The sequence below is a fragment of the Gavialis gangeticus genome, unplaced genomic scaffold (assembly GCF_001723915.1).
Source record: "Gavialis gangeticus isolate Ggan-Ray unplaced genomic scaffold, GavGan_comp1, whole genome shotgun sequence".
NCBI classification, from domain to species: domain Eukaryota; kingdom Metazoa; phylum Chordata; order Crocodylia; family Gavialidae; genus Gavialis; species Gavialis gangeticus.
The window spans coordinates 316582-333882 of record NW_017728965.1 but is presented as its reverse complement, the minus strand read 5'-3'; the positions used below and the strand labels follow the sequence as shown (position 1 = coordinate 333882).

General features: G+C 48.0%; 1 protein-coding gene across 1 annotated transcript in view; it reads left to right on the top strand.

The window, feature by feature from the left end:
• The window catches only part of DPYSL2 (dihydropyrimidinase like 2), a 55455-nt gene that overhangs the window by 30456 nt on the left and 7698 nt on the right, over window positions 1–17301 (top strand). Inside the window, exons 7-12 of the mRNA XM_019503980.1 lie at window positions 625–693; window positions 5801–5921; window positions 9174–9330; window positions 9553–9694; window positions 10088–10258; window positions 13028–13207. Coding sequence (XP_019359525.1) covers window positions 625–693; window positions 5801–5921; window positions 9174–9330; window positions 9553–9694; window positions 10088–10258; window positions 13028–13207 — 840 coding nt within the window. The remainder of the gene's footprint in view (window positions 1–624; window positions 694–5800; window positions 5922–9173; window positions 9331–9552; window positions 9695–10087; window positions 10259–13027; window positions 13208–17301) is intronic.

Genomic DNA, 17301 nt, shown 5'->3' with positions numbered 1-17301 from the left:
ATCCCTCTCTTCAGACTCGCTGCATGAAATTACTAAAGCCTATAAAGGTTCTGTATCAGTCAGCACAGTCCGTGCCGTGTACAAAGCTGAGATGTAACTCGGTAATATAATGAAGTATGTAATGATATCACATATCCAGTTAGCAGAGGTAGCAAAGAGACATTAAGTCTGTACAGCACCTAGAACAAAGGGGCTTATTATGCCTGGTTGACTTTTAGCCAGACTTGCAGTAGAAGTGTTAAAACCATAATATATTGGGGCCTGTCTCTGACCTTTGTCATTTCTTGTACACAGCGCAGCCAAGCCAGACAGAGCCTGAAGTTTCAGAGGCTTTCAGCATGCAGCCTCATCGTTTAATCACTTTCAAGCCCCAAACTCAGAGCGAAACCTGAGGGGTGAAGAAAAAATCAAGTGACAGGTTTATGTGATCACCTGTGATGGAAACAGGAAGGTTGTGCAGAGCTAAGAGTATGTAGGGTGCCAGCTCTAATACTCTTGGGGAAAGGACCTAGCGATCTTTAGCAAGCACAGATGTCTTGTATCTGCTTTTTCCAAATACCTGTAGCCCCTAGAATCAGAGTTGATATTGTTTTAAGCTTTCTTGCTTTTTTTTTTTTGTCTTAGGAGCAGCAGAGGATTCTGGAACTGGGGATCACAGGCCCTGAAGGGCACGTATTGAGCAGACCTGAGGAGGTGAGAAACTCTTCCTGTTTTTATTGATTTCTCCAGTCATGTTTTGCATTGTGCCAGTAAGAGCCTCATGCCTGGCTTCGTGTGGCCAAAATACATTTGCTTCTTATGCTGTAAGAGACACCGGCTTTCCCAAACGCAAGGGGTCATGGGCATTTACTGTTGGGAGCAGTTGTCAGTTCAGTATGCCCCCTGACTATAAATAATAGATTATGACAAAACTGTCTTCCCAGCTCACCCCATCCAAAGATCTCAGGATGAAGATCCTTAAAAGTAGTAGTAGCAGCTGTGTCTTGCAGCTTTGAAAACTAGGAAATAGAAAAAGTATGGTCCACAGCTTCAAAAGCACCTGCTTGTTTTGGATGGCCCAGAGATTCAAGGCCTTGAAGCCTCATTAGCAGAGCCCACCATGAGCACTCAAGCCAGTGGGACCTCTGGGTGTTCACCGCTCTGGCAATGAGGCCTTTGAATTGTCACGGTAGCTTGTAAGGGAACCTGCACACCAGTCTTGGCGTTCGTAGGAAAGTAGGGCTGGAAAGGGCCTCACAAGTCACCTAGTCCAGTGGTTCTCAACCATTTTCCTACCAGGACCCATTTGCCAAGATCAATGGCTTGTCCTGACCCACACCCTACTGGTCCTGCTGATGCCTGACCCGCGGTCCCACTGCCCCCATCCCACTTGAGCCAGTGTGCGAGCGGTGAGTGTTGCCCCCACTCTCCCTCCAGACAGTCCCCTGGACCTCCAACCCCTGCTCCCCATACACTTACCTGCATCTAGCAGCTGGGGCCACTTCCATGCCCCGGCCTCACTGTATGCTGGCCCCATGTGTCTGCACGTGCAGACGCACACGCGCCTCCTGCCTCCAGTCATCCCGAGAAGTCCCTTTCATGCATTTTTCTGGGACTTGCTCAACCTTTCAAATATTCTTGCGACCCATTGGTTGAGAAACACTGACCTAGTCCAGCCCCCTAGTCAAGGTGGGTTCATTCCTGACTAAACCATCCCAGTCAAGTGTCTTCAGCCTTCTCTTAAACTTCCAGTGAGATTGAGTTAGAAAGTTTTTTTTTTTTCCTGTTACACAGCTTGAATTTCCCTTGTTGCAGTTTAAGACCATTACTCCTTGTCCCATCCCCTGCAGCTAAAGGTAATAGTCTGTCACCATCTTCTGTGTAACCACCCTTCAGCTATTTGAAGACTGTTATCAAATGCCCCCTTCAGTCTTTTCATCTCTGGATGAAATAATCCCAGATGTTCCAACCTTTCTTTGTAAATCAAGTTTTCTAAGCCTCCAGTTTATTTGCGCTCTGCTGGACTCTTTCCAATTTTTTTACATCTTTAAGTGCAGAATTCAAAAGTGGGCGCAGTGCTCCTGATGAGACCCCTTCAGTGTTGGCTAGAGTAGATGAATCACTTCCCTTGACATGAAGGCAGTACTTCTATTAATACAGCTCAGTATACACTTGGCTCTTTTGCAGCCAGTCATCATCCCCAACTCATATTTGTGCAATTGATTGCTCGGAGCATTTTTCCAATTGGTTTCTATACTGAGGAAGGGTGGCCCAGAACAGCTAAGTAACTTTTCCAAGATCACATGAGGCATGTGGCAGAGCAGGGAAATGACTCGAAGTCTCAAAAGTCCCTAGGCCTTCATCACTGGAGCTTCCTGGGCTTAAGTGCTCTGGGGTTAAGTACCCAAATTCAGCAGGAGTTGGGCATCTAGCTTTCTCGGAGTCCTTTGAAAATCCCAGCCTAAGAGTCCCAGGATTTGGTGAGTTTCCACTGGTAATGTGCTCTCGGTATCTCCAGGTTGGGTGTCATTCCTTGGAAGTTTGGCTCTGGGAAGTCCATCCATTAAGTTTAAAGTTGTTGTTATTGTTCCTCCAAGGTATTAAGGATTTGCTGATGTTGCCATATGCGGTCCTGCTGGACGTCTGGTGGGTGAGATCATTCTCACATGTGCCGCCCCCTTTATTTTTCTTCCCTTCCGCTCAGTCAAGCAGCATCCAAAGACATTTCAGTGTTGGACATAAATCTTCCAGAGTAAATGTTGCTGTGGATTGAGGGAAACAATGCCCAGCTCAACTGGAACATGAATGCTCTCATTTTTTCCCTGTTAAAGTTGGCTCTGGAGGTTGGGATTGTTTGTTTCCTGGAAGTTGTAGGCAAACGTTTGCATCCAGATTTCCCACCCACCCCTCTGTTCCTTTATGTATTTCTCTGCTTGCCTAAGGAGAACAGTAACAGATGTTGGCAGCGAGGGGGGATCTGTGACACTTGCAGTTCACGCTCCTGACTACCCTTAGCTCCTGTTGGGTGCCTTGGAAGATGAGGGTGCTCAGTACCTCAGAGGAGTGAAGCCTTAAAATGCTCTAGGACTATCCAGCTGTTTAAAAGTTTGTCCTACAGAGACGAAGGGCCTTTAATTCTGCATGAGCTGTCCCCTTGTTTGGTTGCTTTATGTCTACCTCCCAGTGTTTTGCAGCAGTTACATAAACGTTCCTTCTCTGAATGCGGTTAAAACCTGCTGCAATTCTCACAGACTGCACCGGGGACTGAAGCACTTGGCATCTTGCAAGGGCAGGGCCATCAGCTCTAGAATCGCCTTCTCACTCTGACAAGGATGAATGAAGACTATTGGCTCCATTTTATGGGTGGGGCAACTGAAGGAGAGAGAGAGACTGCCCAACTAGGGATCTCCAGTGAGTCGGTGAGAGAGCTGGATGTCGAGCAGATGAGAACTTCATTTATTTTCTGCAGGTGGCTTGTCCACAGTTAAATCCTGGCTCTTCCATTTTGCCAGATGTTCAAAGTTAGGCTGAGGTTCTTCAGTCGCTGGCAGGAAATCCAGTAATACAGTCCTGGGATTCCCACCCTGATGCTCTTAACGAGCTGCTGGTGCACCATCTCTGCCCACCTGCCATTCACCGGGCCTCTCCCAGCTTCTGCTTGGTGTAGGGTGATGAGCATGCAAGTTGGGGAAAGTAAGCGATAGTTTTAGTACCTATCGTTCGATGAAGTCAGTGTAGTACCTATCGTTCGATGAAGTCAGTGGACGGAGACCATGGAGTTGGGGGCCAGAGCGGGTGGGTGCTGACCTCCTGCTATTGCCTGTACAGGTTGGCAGGAGAACAGCATCCATTTTTTCTGTCCTTTATAACTAGGAAGAGGATTTTTTTTTTTTGTGTCCTTTGGCTCTTGCCACCAGCTTCAAGTGCTGCTCTTAGCACAGAGAAAACTGTAGGAAAAACATTCTTATTGCCTTTTCCATTTGGGTGGGCCAGCCTGGGCTTAAAATGTCATTTTTTATTTATTTATTTATTTTAGAAGAGAGCTGGCAGCTCTCATAGCCCTTTCCTAGGGCAGAGTTAGTCACCAGCACTGGAGTGGCATTTTAACCCTTTCTGTGCCAGAACCCAGGCTGTTTTTTAAAAATCACAGCTGCCTTCCTTTTAGCAACCTGGAGGTAGCTGATTGGAGTTCCTTAGCCTGACTGCTAGTCCATGGCCCATGTAAGTGGGGATGCGTGCCTGGGGTTATTTTGTTGGCGGTGGCTCTAGGGTTAGGGGGGGCATTGTACAGGCATGCCCCAAATGACTTGTTGCCTTTAGGTTTGCACAAACCAGAGGACTGGCATTTCAGCACTGTTGTGCAGATACAAAACCCACTCGTGTCAGCAGGAGCTGCAGTCAGCTTATTGCTGTGGAGAGATCAGGCAGCTGAACTGTGTGTTTCTTTCCCTCTTTGTATAAAGGCAATGAGCCCACGTGCCGACATAGCTACTTCACCTGGAGCTGCGAGATGCAACTGTGCAGCCCTTAGGAAACCTAGAGCTCCTACCTGGATTTCATGTATGCACACAGGTGAAGTCAGGAAGGCTGGGGTAGCAGCTTGAGTCTCTTAGTAGGTTCACACTTATTAGGAGAGAGTTGTGCTTTTAGACCTGGGATGTTGGGGCCCTCATTCTTCATGGCATGTCTCCAGAGCTGTCCTAGTGTGACTTCAGTTGAGAGTCAGGACTTAGGAATGCAAGGAATGGAGGATCAGGCCCAGAAAGTGAGGTAATATTATTACTATTGTGTTATTTTTAGATTTGAGGGCTGGGTTGAACAAATTCTTCATTAAGGCTACCAAGCATCTGTGAAGGTCATGTACCATGGCTGGATTACTATTAGGGCCAGGTTTTTAAAGCAGCTTATTCAGTTGCTCTCCTGACTTTACAAGGGCCTCTACTTACATGGGCAATAAGGGTGCGGGTCTGTGCAGCTGTGCACTGTGACTGCTCCCCCCTTGGATACTGCAGGGTGGGGGGGCAAGCGAGATGTAGCCAGTTTGGTCTGCATCTCCCCTCCGTGACATGGATGGTTTTGCTGAGTCGACGCTCAGTTACTTTTTGTGTGTTATAGGAATGTGCTGACTCGTAATGGCTAGGAGCAATATGGGTGAATGTTAGTGGTGCATATAGATACCGTGCTGGTTCTCTGCACGAGGGTGATAGCCAATGATTGGATCAATAAACCAGTTTAAAATGCATGGTTAGATGTGATCAAGGAAAGCACATCTCCTGCTTCAGGGTGCACAGCCCGGCAGTCTCGAGTAGAAATTTTCTTCATGCAAGGTGCAGCATTTCACAACTGATGGAAGATGTATGGGGGGGACTTGCTCCTCTCGGGGGCCTCGGGTAATCTGAGAGGCTGAAAAGAAGAACTTAGTGGTAGATGTTTCCCTGCTGGAGACAGGGGCCATTTCTGTGCTGTGTGAGCATGCTCCCAGCACTCAAGTAATGATGATACTGGTAGGTACGTGAGCTGTCTTGGCATGGAAAAATCCTCATTCTTGTTCCCCTCAACCCCTGTTAAATGTGCTGGAGTGGCATAAAGGCTGTAAGCCCCTCATAGAAGTTGGGGAGGATTCGCCCTGTGCAGGGCTTGAGCCCCAGCAGACGGAGTATGGTAGGAGGGTGGGGAGGCATGGAAGTCGTGTAAAGGCCACCCGGTCTTCTCAAGTCATGTGTCCCCAATGTGCTCGTGAAAGCAAAGGTGTTAACGGGGTGGGTCAGAAGAACTGGATACATGAACAGGCTTTCCTGAACAGGCTGACTTTGTTTTTTAGGTGGAGGCTGAGGCTGTGAATCGGGCAATCACCATTGCCAACCAAACCAACTGCCCCCTCTACATTACCAAGGTGATGAGCAAAAGCGCCGCAGATGTTATTGCTCAGGCCAGGAAAAAGGGTAAGTTATTCATGGCCATTAGCAATGGAAAAGTCCTGTGAGATCATCCAGCCGTCTCCCTGCCAACATGGGATCATTCACTGCAAGAGGCATTTCTAGTGTTTCTGTCCAGTCTGGGTGTTAAAGGTCCCAAACAGTTGGCTGTGTCTGAATTCCCATGGGAGAATATTCCATCCTCTGCCAGGACGTGTTCCTGACCCTCAGGCCAGATGTCCTCTTATAACATTCATCCCGTAACCCTCTAGCCTCTGGATGCCCTCAGTAAAATCCCTCCCATGCACAGTTATTAAGTCCCCTTTCTTCCTCAGTCTTCCTTCCAGCTCAATCTTTCTTTGCAACTTCCCTCCAAACTCCCTTCTCTCCCCAGCAGTGGTTCCTGCATGCTAGGGGCAGCTGCAGCAGAGGAAAGGTCCTCACCTTCCTGCCGCTTCTACTCTGAATTGCTGCCCTGGCATTGCCTTACTGTGTTGTGTAGCCCTGTTAGGCTTATGGCTCAGGGAGAAACGCGCTGTGCTGCTCTCTGGCAGAGCATGAGCTCTTCCTGTATACCACATGCCCTGCTGCTGCTTTCTGGCTTTGGTGAAATCATGGTTACAGAGCACAGAGCTTGTATTTCCTCCTCATTTTCCGCTCCCAAAATGTTGTTAACTTCTGTTTTAAAGCATCTAAGGGCAGGCAGGAAAGCAAGGGGGTGCCTGACTCTCTTGCCTACAAAGGTTGGACTCAATTTGAGTTCTGCCTAAATAAATCAGGACAGATAAACAAATGACATCAGTTTCCATCTGGGTTTTCAGTGGCAAGAGCTAGTTGCTCTGGGTGCATGCTGGTTTTGGTGCATGCATTCAAGATATGCTGACCCTAGCGCATGCATGTTTAGCCTCCAGGAAGTGGATTCGGAGCTGGTGGGAGGGACTGATGGACTGTAAAGGACTGACAGAGCAGGGCTGGTGCAGGTGGTGTCAGGGCATATCTTCCTCTATAGGGCCCTGCTTAGTACCGAGAGAGATCACCTGGAAATGAGATTATTTATTAAAATGCTGATTGATACTGACTCATATCAGTAAAATCATGGATGGGAAGGCTGTATCACCTCCACCAACAATCCCTTCACCCTTGCAACAGCCTGCTGAACTGGGCAAGTATTCCTAATTCAAAGATGGGAATTGCAAGAGAGAGATTTAAGGGAGTTACCCAAGGTCACACAGGGAGCTTGCGATCAAGGCAAGAATTGAACCTCCAACTCTTGGGCCCTCTGCAGGTGCCCTAGCTATGAAAGCATCAGCATCCTTCTTCCTTTGGCTCGTCTCTAGCAAGGCCACCACAGGAGGAGCCAGTAGCAGTGGTGGGTTTTATGGTGGGAACCGGAAACGCCAATTTATCCTTGAACATTATTTTAGTCACCACTGGACTGGGCCAGATGTCAAGCGACCTGTGGAAAGTTGTGTGGCTATTACTAACTCTTTAATCCATGCATTTTCCTCACTGTAGCTACCTGATGGAGTTATGTACAACTCTAGGGCAGATGGCACTTGTGTACCATCAGTGGCTAATGTGGGCAGAGTCATGTCCTGTACCCCCAAGCCCTTCGAGGACCCAAAAGAGCATAGCAGAAGAACATCCAAACCAAGGAACACAAGATAATTGATGGCTAAATGAAAAAGAGAGCATTTCATTGATGGTGGTATTTGCATGGCAGATGCTCCCTGCAGACACTGTCCTTGGCAGTCCCGTGGGGCAAGGTGCTGCTTCCTGCAGAACAAGTCTATCAATGTGTGGGCTATAAACAAGCTTCTTGTTAATAAGCAGCCTTTTTCTAATGTCATAATCCTGTTTGCGGTGGGAACATGTGACTAGTTCTTCCTTTGCTGGAGAATCCCATTAGAAACTCTTCCAGCAATCTCGTGGAAGAGGAGGACTGTACGGTCCGTCCTTGGACGTGTGGTCGCCTTCCAGGCTCTCTTGCTGTAGGAAAGCGATCTTTTCAATGACCGTTCCCACTCTTTTTAGGCTAGTCAGAGTTCCTTGTGTCTGAGTGTCCACAGTGCAGTACTTGCCCCATTTAAACACAAGTAGGGATGTCATGAGGGCCAGTGCTCAGCTTCTGTGCTGGTGAGTGTTTTATCTCGGTCTCAGGGGAGAGTTCTTTAGTCTGGGGATCCTTGCAGCTGTTGGGGCTTTTGAAGTTGCTCTTGCATCTGCTTTGCTTGCAGATGCTCATGGCGCATTCCACCCCTGTAAGGAACCGTGGCATGTCCCTTAATGTGGTTAAAAACTAATAGAAGAAGGAAGGAACATAGTTTTGTGGTTGAGCATTGGGCTGAGTCAGGAGATCTGATTATTTTTTTTATTCCCTGGTTTTCCCACAGACTTATTGTATGACTTTGACAAAATCATAATCCATGAAATGGGGCAGAGGGTTCATCATTTCTCCCCCCCTTGGTTGGACTTTCTATTAGACTGCAGCCTTTCCCGGGTTAGGAGTTCTCTGTATGTACAGAGCCTAGCGCCAGTATCATTCGGGGCCTCAGTGCTACCGGTACATGTCGTGGTTTTTTTTTTACGACATCAGATTTCCACAGGAAGGAATATAGCCATTGTCAAAGTGATTTAAGCCAGGAGTTTATCTGCTGTAGTGTTTTGTCTCTAACAGTAGCCATTACTGCAAGCTTCAGAGGAAAGGACAAGAAACCCTGCAGCAGAATCATAGGATCAGAGAAAAGTAGGGCTGGAAGGGAACCTAGGAGGTCACTTAATCTTGTCCCTTGCTCAAGGCAGGATCATCCTCCAAACCAATCCAGACAGATGTTTTCTGATCTACACTTTGAGCAATAGAAATGCTACCCCCTCTCCAGGGAACCTGTTTCAGAAATGAACCCCCCTCCTAGTTAGAAAGGTCTTCCTAACCCCCAACCTACATTTCCCTCGTTGCCATGTAAGCCCGTTACTGCTTGTCTTACCCACTGTAAACAATCAGTCACCATCTTTATTTGAAGCCTGTTGTGAAATCCACCCTCAGTCCTTTCTTTGCCAGACTAAATCCTTGTTCTTCAACACTCCCTCACATACCTAGAATATCTGACCCCTTATCCTTTTATCCACATAGGCAGTGATGGGAACCTTCCCACAGGGAAATTATATCTTCTTGCCATCTTCTATGTAGAAGGATGTGTGCCCTGAAACAGTCAGACATTCAAGTTGCTATAAGGCCACTGTGGTGCTTAGTTTTCCGGCTGATGTCTTCCTCTCCTATAGGCACTGTGGTATATGGCGAACCCATCACAGCCAGCCTGGGGACGGATGGATCTCATTACTGGAGTAAGAACTGGGCCAAGGCAGCAGCCTTTGTCACTTCCCCCCCACTGAGTCCTGACCCAACCACTCCTGACTTTCTCAACTCGCTGCTGTCTTGGTGAGTACAAGAGGCTGCATGTTCCTATAACACCCAATTTAAGCATGTCACTTGGTCACTGAGGATAACAACCTGCTACTGCTACCATTTTACAAAGTTAGGTGCTTCAGCGTCTCTGTTACACTCGATCTCAGGCTCTTGGCTCCCACTATTGACTTGAATTATAAATTTGCAATGAAAACAAAATATCCAAAGTAATTGTCACCCATCTCTGGATTTCAGTGGAGACCTTCAAGTAACTGGTAGTGCCCACTGCACCTTCAACACTGCCCAGAAAGCTGTTGGAAAGGATAACTTTACCCTGATCCCTGAAGGGACCAACGGGACTGAAGAAAGAATGTCCATCATCTGGGATAAGGCTGTGGTACGTCACAGGGAGGACTCAGATTTGTGCTCGCACGTGCACTGAGGAAGCTGGATCCCATCCATGTGGTTTACATCCTTTTTCCTTTTGCTAAAAAGAAGGGCTAGTGTATGTTGTTTTACTTCTGTCTCGGGACGAACTGCCCACCTCGACAGTTCCCAGAGGGTGGGCTGAACCAGGAGTGGTGTCCGATAGAGCAGTCCTGGAGTTGCTGCGCTTGACTTCTTGGCACCACTTCTTTGTTCAGTCCTGACCCCCTTTTCCATACGTGGGCCTCTCTCTCCTCCAAAAGGAGCATTCGGTATCTGCTGTCGGTGGGTTGTCACGAGCCATTTGCTTTTTTGTGGTTGCTTGCATTCTGCTAACCTGCTGGCTCCTTTGCTCCTTCACCAGGTGACTGGTAAGATGGATGAGAACCAGTTTGTGGCTGTGACCAGCACAAATGCAGCTAAGATTTTCAACCTGTATCCTCGGAAGGGGCGCATTGCAGTGGGTTCTGATGCTGACTTAGTTATCTGGGACCCTGACAGTGTCAAGACGATCTCTGCGAAGACTCATAACATAGTAAGTACCTTCTGCGGCTAAGCCCCACTGGCTCTTCTGCCAGTGGCTCTCGGCACTCAGTTCTGTGTCTGAGAACTAGGCATGGTGACCATCCTGGCCTTGTTTCCTGCCTAGTCTCTCAGGCACTCTCTGTACAAAATTGATCCTCTTTCAGTGCATACACAGGACTCTGATGCAGACCTGTGCTCTGGCAGGCTGTTCTGCACGCAGGTGTAAGTACTGCCATACATAGTCTTGGCGAGAGCCTGCCTGGGAGTTGTGTGCTACTATGGGTCAGGATTGTTTGCAGGGTCAGCTGCTAGTATTTTGAGGTCAGGGTGAGTAGAGTAGATGATAGGGAGCAATCCCCCTAGCCTTATTCAGTAGCCTGGATCTCCACCACTAGCCTTCTGATAGCTGATGTGGCTACACCGATGGATACCGTCTGAGACTGTAGCTCTGTTGCAACCAGTAGAGTCCAGCCCCTGTATCACATGCTCCAGCAGTTTTGTGTAAGTGGGTACCTGCTGTCCTAATGGAGAATACAGAACTCCCTTATATACAAAACTGTCACTGGGAATACAGCATGGTCACTGGGAGAGACTGGTCCAAGTTCCCCATGACCTCACAGCACTAAGGAGAGAAAACAGCCACTGTGTGGGTCTGTTTACAACTTGTTTAGCTGCTGGCTAAAACCCTAGGGCATATTTCCTTGGAAAAAGCTCCTTGTTTTGTTTTGCTTTTTTTCCATGAATGGTTTCATTCACTCCAGTGCTGAAAAAGCAAAATGTCCCTGCACACATGGATCCTTGGGCACAGGAACAAAGGAATTTTTTTTTTTTTTAGATATTTGCTTCATTTTCCCTGTGTCCTAGCTTTGTGCCTGATCTAGTAACTGTGCCCTTCATTGTGCTATGATGTGTAGGAGAGACCCTTCATAAAAGAGTGTGTACGAGCTGAAATGGGATTGGTAATATAGCCCAGCTCAGTCACTATGTTATAAACCCATCCAGAAAGGAAAGGGGTACTTTCAGTTGAAGCAGCAAAGGCTAATAATTCCTATACAGTCAGTTTTTCCTTTTCAGGCAAGCAAGCATCCAGAGAAGAGTTTTCAGAGTAGAGGGGAAGAAATAAGATGTAGAAGGTTCCCAGTCATGGAGTGGGCCCCCATTGTGCTAGGTGCTATACAAATTAAGCAAAATGCAAGGGTGAACTCTGACTTCTGTGCACAGGACATGGACCTTATCTTCCTCCTCCCCCTCTGTTTCATCTCGCGTACCTCTTGTGCCTTCATGTGCGCTCGCAAGTGTTCTGGGGTGAGGACGTGTTCTCAACAGCATCCGTTAGTTATTGTGCCTTCCCAGCAAAATGGTGCTTCAGAGAACTAGCAGCTGCCTTAATCAAGGCATTCACATTCAATTCCAGATAAAACCAAAGCCCTTTTGAAACTCTGGAGGAGACACTGTAGTTGCTGAACTAGAGGCACCAAATTCTTCTGCTGCATTTTTAAATACGAGAGCGGTGCACGTACATTTCCCAGGAGTTCCCATCACCATGCCACTGTGGCAAGGAAACGTCAGACGCTAGAGAAGCAAACTCTGCTGTTCGTGGAACTTCCCCGATCCTGGTGCATTTAATCAAGCCGACTTCTCTGCCACCACAACCCTCTTCATATCAGACCCCAAATACTTTCAGTTAAACCACCCTTCTAACTCATTGTACAGCTGCAGTGAAAGCCTCTTGGATGGAGCGTCTCAAAAGAACAGGTCGTGACATGAGTTCTGCAGAAAAGCCCTGGTTCAAGTTGGTGCGTCTCCCAGAGGTGGCCAGGAGAGGGACTGTTCTTAACCGCTGTAACAGCTTCATGGCAGCATTGCTTTTCAAACTCTTTTGTTGTTTGTTTCATAGACCAATATGTCCAATCCTGTTTTTTGGGGATGAGCAGTTCTGTAAAGTGACGCCAGGATTGTCCTTGGTCCTGACCTATCAACCCAAGCCTTGATGCAAAACGGACTTTTTTGTTCTTTTCACTCCAAACTCTGATTCTCTATAATTAGCAGTGGGTTCCCAGAACTCCCCCTGGGCAGGGACCCTCGCTCACTAGGTGTACGTGCTGTGACTGGCTCAGTGAGGCCCTGATCTCAGCTGGGAATTGTTAGAATTAAGATAGTAATTGTGCCTACAGTATTCGGAGATGACGAAGCACAGCAGGCTGTACCACTTGGCTCCTCTAAACATGATTCTCAGTTGCACGATATCTGTCAGAATTTGGGGATAAAAGAATGTGTTCGGGAGCAGTTCAATGGGAATGATTTACCAAGCGTTTATTATTTACTTGAGCCCTAAAGCTCCTCTGACACTGGTACCCTAGTTAACAATATCCAGTTAAGCTGGGGGACGTCAGGAAGTCTGGTAGGTTGGATAAGACTTTTATCCTGGGGAAATTGGGAAGGATGGGCGACAAGGGTGAATGAAGATTTATAATGCGTACAGGGACACTTTCCTCAATAAGAGGCACGAATGAAAACGGCTTAAGGAATTAAGAGTATAGCTTAATTGTAAAAGCAGGGATTGATGTTATACAACACTGCATGTGTATTAGAAGAAAACACTGAGGCTTGCCTATGTTCCTCACCTAAACTCCTACATTCAGGAGTCATCATGGACAGTTGACTGAAAAAATTCAGCATACACCTTATGGGATTTTTCTTGGCCATGGCCTCCAAAGTAACAGCTTGTGGTGGGACTAACACATTGGCCTGATTTATCTTTTGTTTGTTGTTGCTCTAGGCTCTGGAGTACAACATCTTTGAAGGCATGGAGTGCCGTGGGTCTCCGCTGGTGGTTATCAGCCAGGGGAAGATTGTGCTGGAGGATGGGAACCTCCATGTAACTGAGGGGTCTGGAAGATACATCCCCAGGAAACCGTTCCCCGATTTTGTGTACAAGCGCATCAAGGCCAGGAGCAGGGTGAGTATGTATAGCAATGCAAACTTGTTCAGCTGTTGAAACTCCTTTGTTCAAGAGACTTGTACATAAGGGATGTTTACACATCACTTCTTTAGTGAATGTATCTCGGCTATTGTCCAAATTTACCTCTTTCCTTGGGTTTGTTGCATTATGTGCATAGCCCTTGGCCTAAACTTGGCTGTTGCTGCTCTAAGTTCTCTTTCAAAAAGAAACATAAGACTGAAGAACTAATAATCACCAGCTCTGGAAGTTGCGGTGAGTCGGCAAACTAGCTCTGCAGATCTGCACAGGGTTTCATAGATTTCACAGACATTAGGGCTGGAAGGGACCCTGGAGGATCATCGAGTCCAGCCCCCTGCCCCAGGGGCAGGAAGTCAGCTGGGGTCACAGGATCCCAGCAAGATAAGCATCCAAATGTGTCTTGAAGGTGTTCAAAGTGGGTGCTTGAACCGTCCCTTGCGCCACGCTGTTCCAGACTTTGGGGGCTCAAAGTGAAGAAATTCTTTCTTATGTCCAGCCTGAATCGGTCACAGCAGAGTTTGTGACCGTTCAACCTCTTCATCCCTTGGGGCGCTCTGGTGAACAGAGGTTCCCCCAAATCCTGGTGGTCACCCCTGATAAACTTATACATGGCCACCAGATCACCCCTGAGCCTGCGCTTTTCCAGGCTAAAGAGCCCCATGGCTCTCAGCCTGTCGTCGTAAGGTCTGTTTTCCTGACCTCTGATCATGCGCGTGGTTCTTCTCTGGACTATCTCAAGCTACTCCATATCCTTTTTGAATTGAGCCCAAAACTGGACGCAGTACTCCAGCTGCGGCCTCACCAAGGCCGAGTACAGGGGGAGAATGGCGTCCTGGGATTTGCTTGAGGAGCCTCTATGGATGCAAGCCAGCGTTTTGCTCACTTTACTAGCCGCAGCATCACATTGCAGGCTCATGTTCATCTTGTGGTCAATCGTGACCCCAAGTCCCTCTTGTCCATAGTGCTAGCTAGCGTAGCACTGCCAAGCCTATAAGGATGCTGCAGGTTTTGCCTCCCAAGGTGGAGACCCTTGCATTTTACAGTGTTAAACACCATCAGGGTCTCGTCTGCCCATTTTCTGAGCCTGTCAAGATCCGCCTGGATCACCTGCCTGTCTTCTGGTGTGGCTTCTGACACCAGTGTCCACATCATTAATGATGTTAAACAGTAAAGGCCCTAGGACAGAGCCTTGAGGGACCCCACTGGTCACAGCGCACCAAGACGATTGGCTCCTGTCAACCACCACCCTCTGGGTCCTACCGTGGAGCCAATTCCCCAGCCAGCAGATCGTGGTGAGGTCGAGGCTGCAGTTGGCCAGTTTAGCCAAGAGCTGATTGTGGGATACCAAATCGAAGGCTTTTTTTTAAAGTCGAGATGATATACAACGTTGATCTCTTCTCCCTTGTCCAGGTGATAAGTCCCCTTTGTTGTAAAAGGAAATGAGATTGGTCAAGCAAGACCTACCCGCAACAAACCCATGCTGGGTATCCCTCAGGATATTGCCGTCAGCTCGTCTGTTGAGGATGGTGTCTTTCATAATCTTTTCTAAGACCTTCCCCGGGATAGAGGTCAGGCTGATGGGCCTGTAGTTTGCCGGATCCACTTTCCTCCCTTTCTTGAAGATCGGCACCACATTGGCCTTCTTCCAGTCATCGGGCACTTCACCAGAGCGCCAACAGCTCTCGAAGATCCATGCCAGGGGCTGGGCTATGATGCTTGCCAGCTCCTTAAGTACCCTGGGGTGTAACTTGTTGGGGCCGGCTGACTTGAAGGTGTCCAGCCTGTTGAGGTGATCCTTCATGAGGTCAGCTTCAATGGAGGGCAAGGAATCTCCCTCACCTGGGCCTCCCTGACCCACAGTGGGCAGGGCCGTCCCATGGGACTGGTGAAAGACAGATGCAAAGTACCCATTTAGCAAGTTCGCTTTTTCCTTGGCGTCAGTTGCCCCATCTGGTTTAGCAGGGGTCCAATGTTGCATTTGCTTTTCCTCCAGCTCCCCACGTATCTAAAAAAGGACTTTTTATTGTCCTTGATATTTGTAGCTAGCTGGAGTTCAGTCGCAGCCTTGGCTTTCCTGGTTTGCTCCCTGCAGGTCTGGACCAAAGCAGAGTACTCCTCCTTGGTGGCGGTTCTAGCATCCTGTCATAGTAATGTCACATGAACATAATATAGGTGTAGCAGGGTGCCTCTCTAGGGGTGGCCACAAAGCCCCTGGAGTCCCTTTAGCCCTCGCTGTCTGTGGGCAATCACCCCTCCTTTCACCCACCATGCCTTGATGCATTTTATCTTTGTAATGAAGGAAGCTGCTCCAGGGCTTCCTAAATTGCTCTCTCATGACTGCCAGGTGTCTTCAGTCATTGCCTTATGGGCTAATTGCATGTCTCCAATCCATCCCTACACCATGCCCCATGCCCCACAGGTATCATCACTTGCTAATGTTACCTCCCACTTAGTCCCTTCTCTGGTCCTACCGTCTCAGCGCCTCAATAGGCTCCTGGACCCACTCTCATCCCACACTCTCAGGCCCTCAATCTGGGCTCTGGACCCCTCCCCGGGTCCCTAGAAATCTGTTTCTCCCCAAGCCTCCAGATTGCTGGCTTTATTCTCCAAGTTGTTGTTCCACAGCTGCAGCCCTCCTGCTGGGCAATATTCCCGTACCAGCCTCCAGGCCTTACTACCAGCTTATATCCTCTCCCAGCTGAGCCCTCCTCCAGGGTCATATGACTCCACAGTCAGCCATGGCCCCACCTGAAGGCTATTTTCACCAGAGCCTGCCTGCTTTTAAAGAGGTAGGAGCACCAAGCCATCTGCCACAATGAGAAGCAAGGATTTGTTAGGGTGATATCTTGTATTGGACCAACGGTGTAGTTGGGATAAAGTTAGACAAGATTTTGATGCAAGAGGTTCAGGTCCGTGTGATCAAAGACCATGTAATACTGCTTTTGTGATCAGAGACAAAGAACGTCTTGCATTCAGAAGCTGGTTTAACTTTTATCCTAACTGCACTTGTTGGTCCAAATAAATATATCACTGTAAGAAATCCTTGCCTGTTGCATAATTTCTGGACCAGCATAGCTGCAACGTTTCTCTTACACTACCATAAACATAATACTATTTTTATACTTGGGTCTTTCAGCAAAAATTTAGAAATTTACCTTTTTATCTTAATCTAAATTCACATCATGTTGGTGACCTTTTCTTTTGCATTTCTTTTGTCTTCCAACAGTGAAACCTAACCTGGTTCCATTCACTTTTTTTTTTTCCCAAGAAAGTAGTACTTGATTCTTTCACAGGTGTGGTTGGTTTGCATTTATCGTAGGGAAAGGTTTAAATCCAGTCACAAACAGAAATGTTCCCATTACTTGAGTAAGTAGAAAATGATTGGGAAAAGGTCTCCTATAAAGAGGTGAATCCAAACCACAAACAGTTAGAGGATTTCCTATGGTGAAATTCTCAGCTGATGGATAATAGCCTAAACCGTGTTGAAATTGCCATAGCTGTGCTGATTTCAATAAAGTTGAGCATTTGACCGTTCAAACTTTTGTTTCCAAATACAGGCAACCCCCGCTTAACGCTTTTAATTGGTTCCGGAAAAAATGAGCGTTAAGCGGAGCCACGCTAAGCGAAACCCATTTCTCCATAGGAATGAATATAAATAGACATAATTGGTTATCGCCACTTGCTTTGCGGCAAGTCCGCCAGTGCCTGGAGCCAGGGCTGGTGGGGGCCCAGGGCGACGTGGCAGGAGTGCGGGGTGTATGTTGGCAAGTAGGGCTGGAGCTGCCGGCAGGCAGGCAGAGGGGTGGGTAGAGGTGGCAGTGGTGAGAAGCTGCCCCCTCAGTTGCTGCTGCTTGCCACCGCTGCTTCTCTCCATCTCGGGCCCCCCGCTCCTGCTGCCCTGGCCCTGCAGCACCAGCGCTCATTCCCGCCTGCCCACTCGCTGCCACTCACCATTTCTCACTGCGCCGCCACTGCTTTGCTGAGCGCTATAACGAAACTGGCTCAGCACTAAGTGAAATCAGGTATGAATTTTAAATGAGCGCTATAGCGAAATAGCGCTAAGTGAAACCACG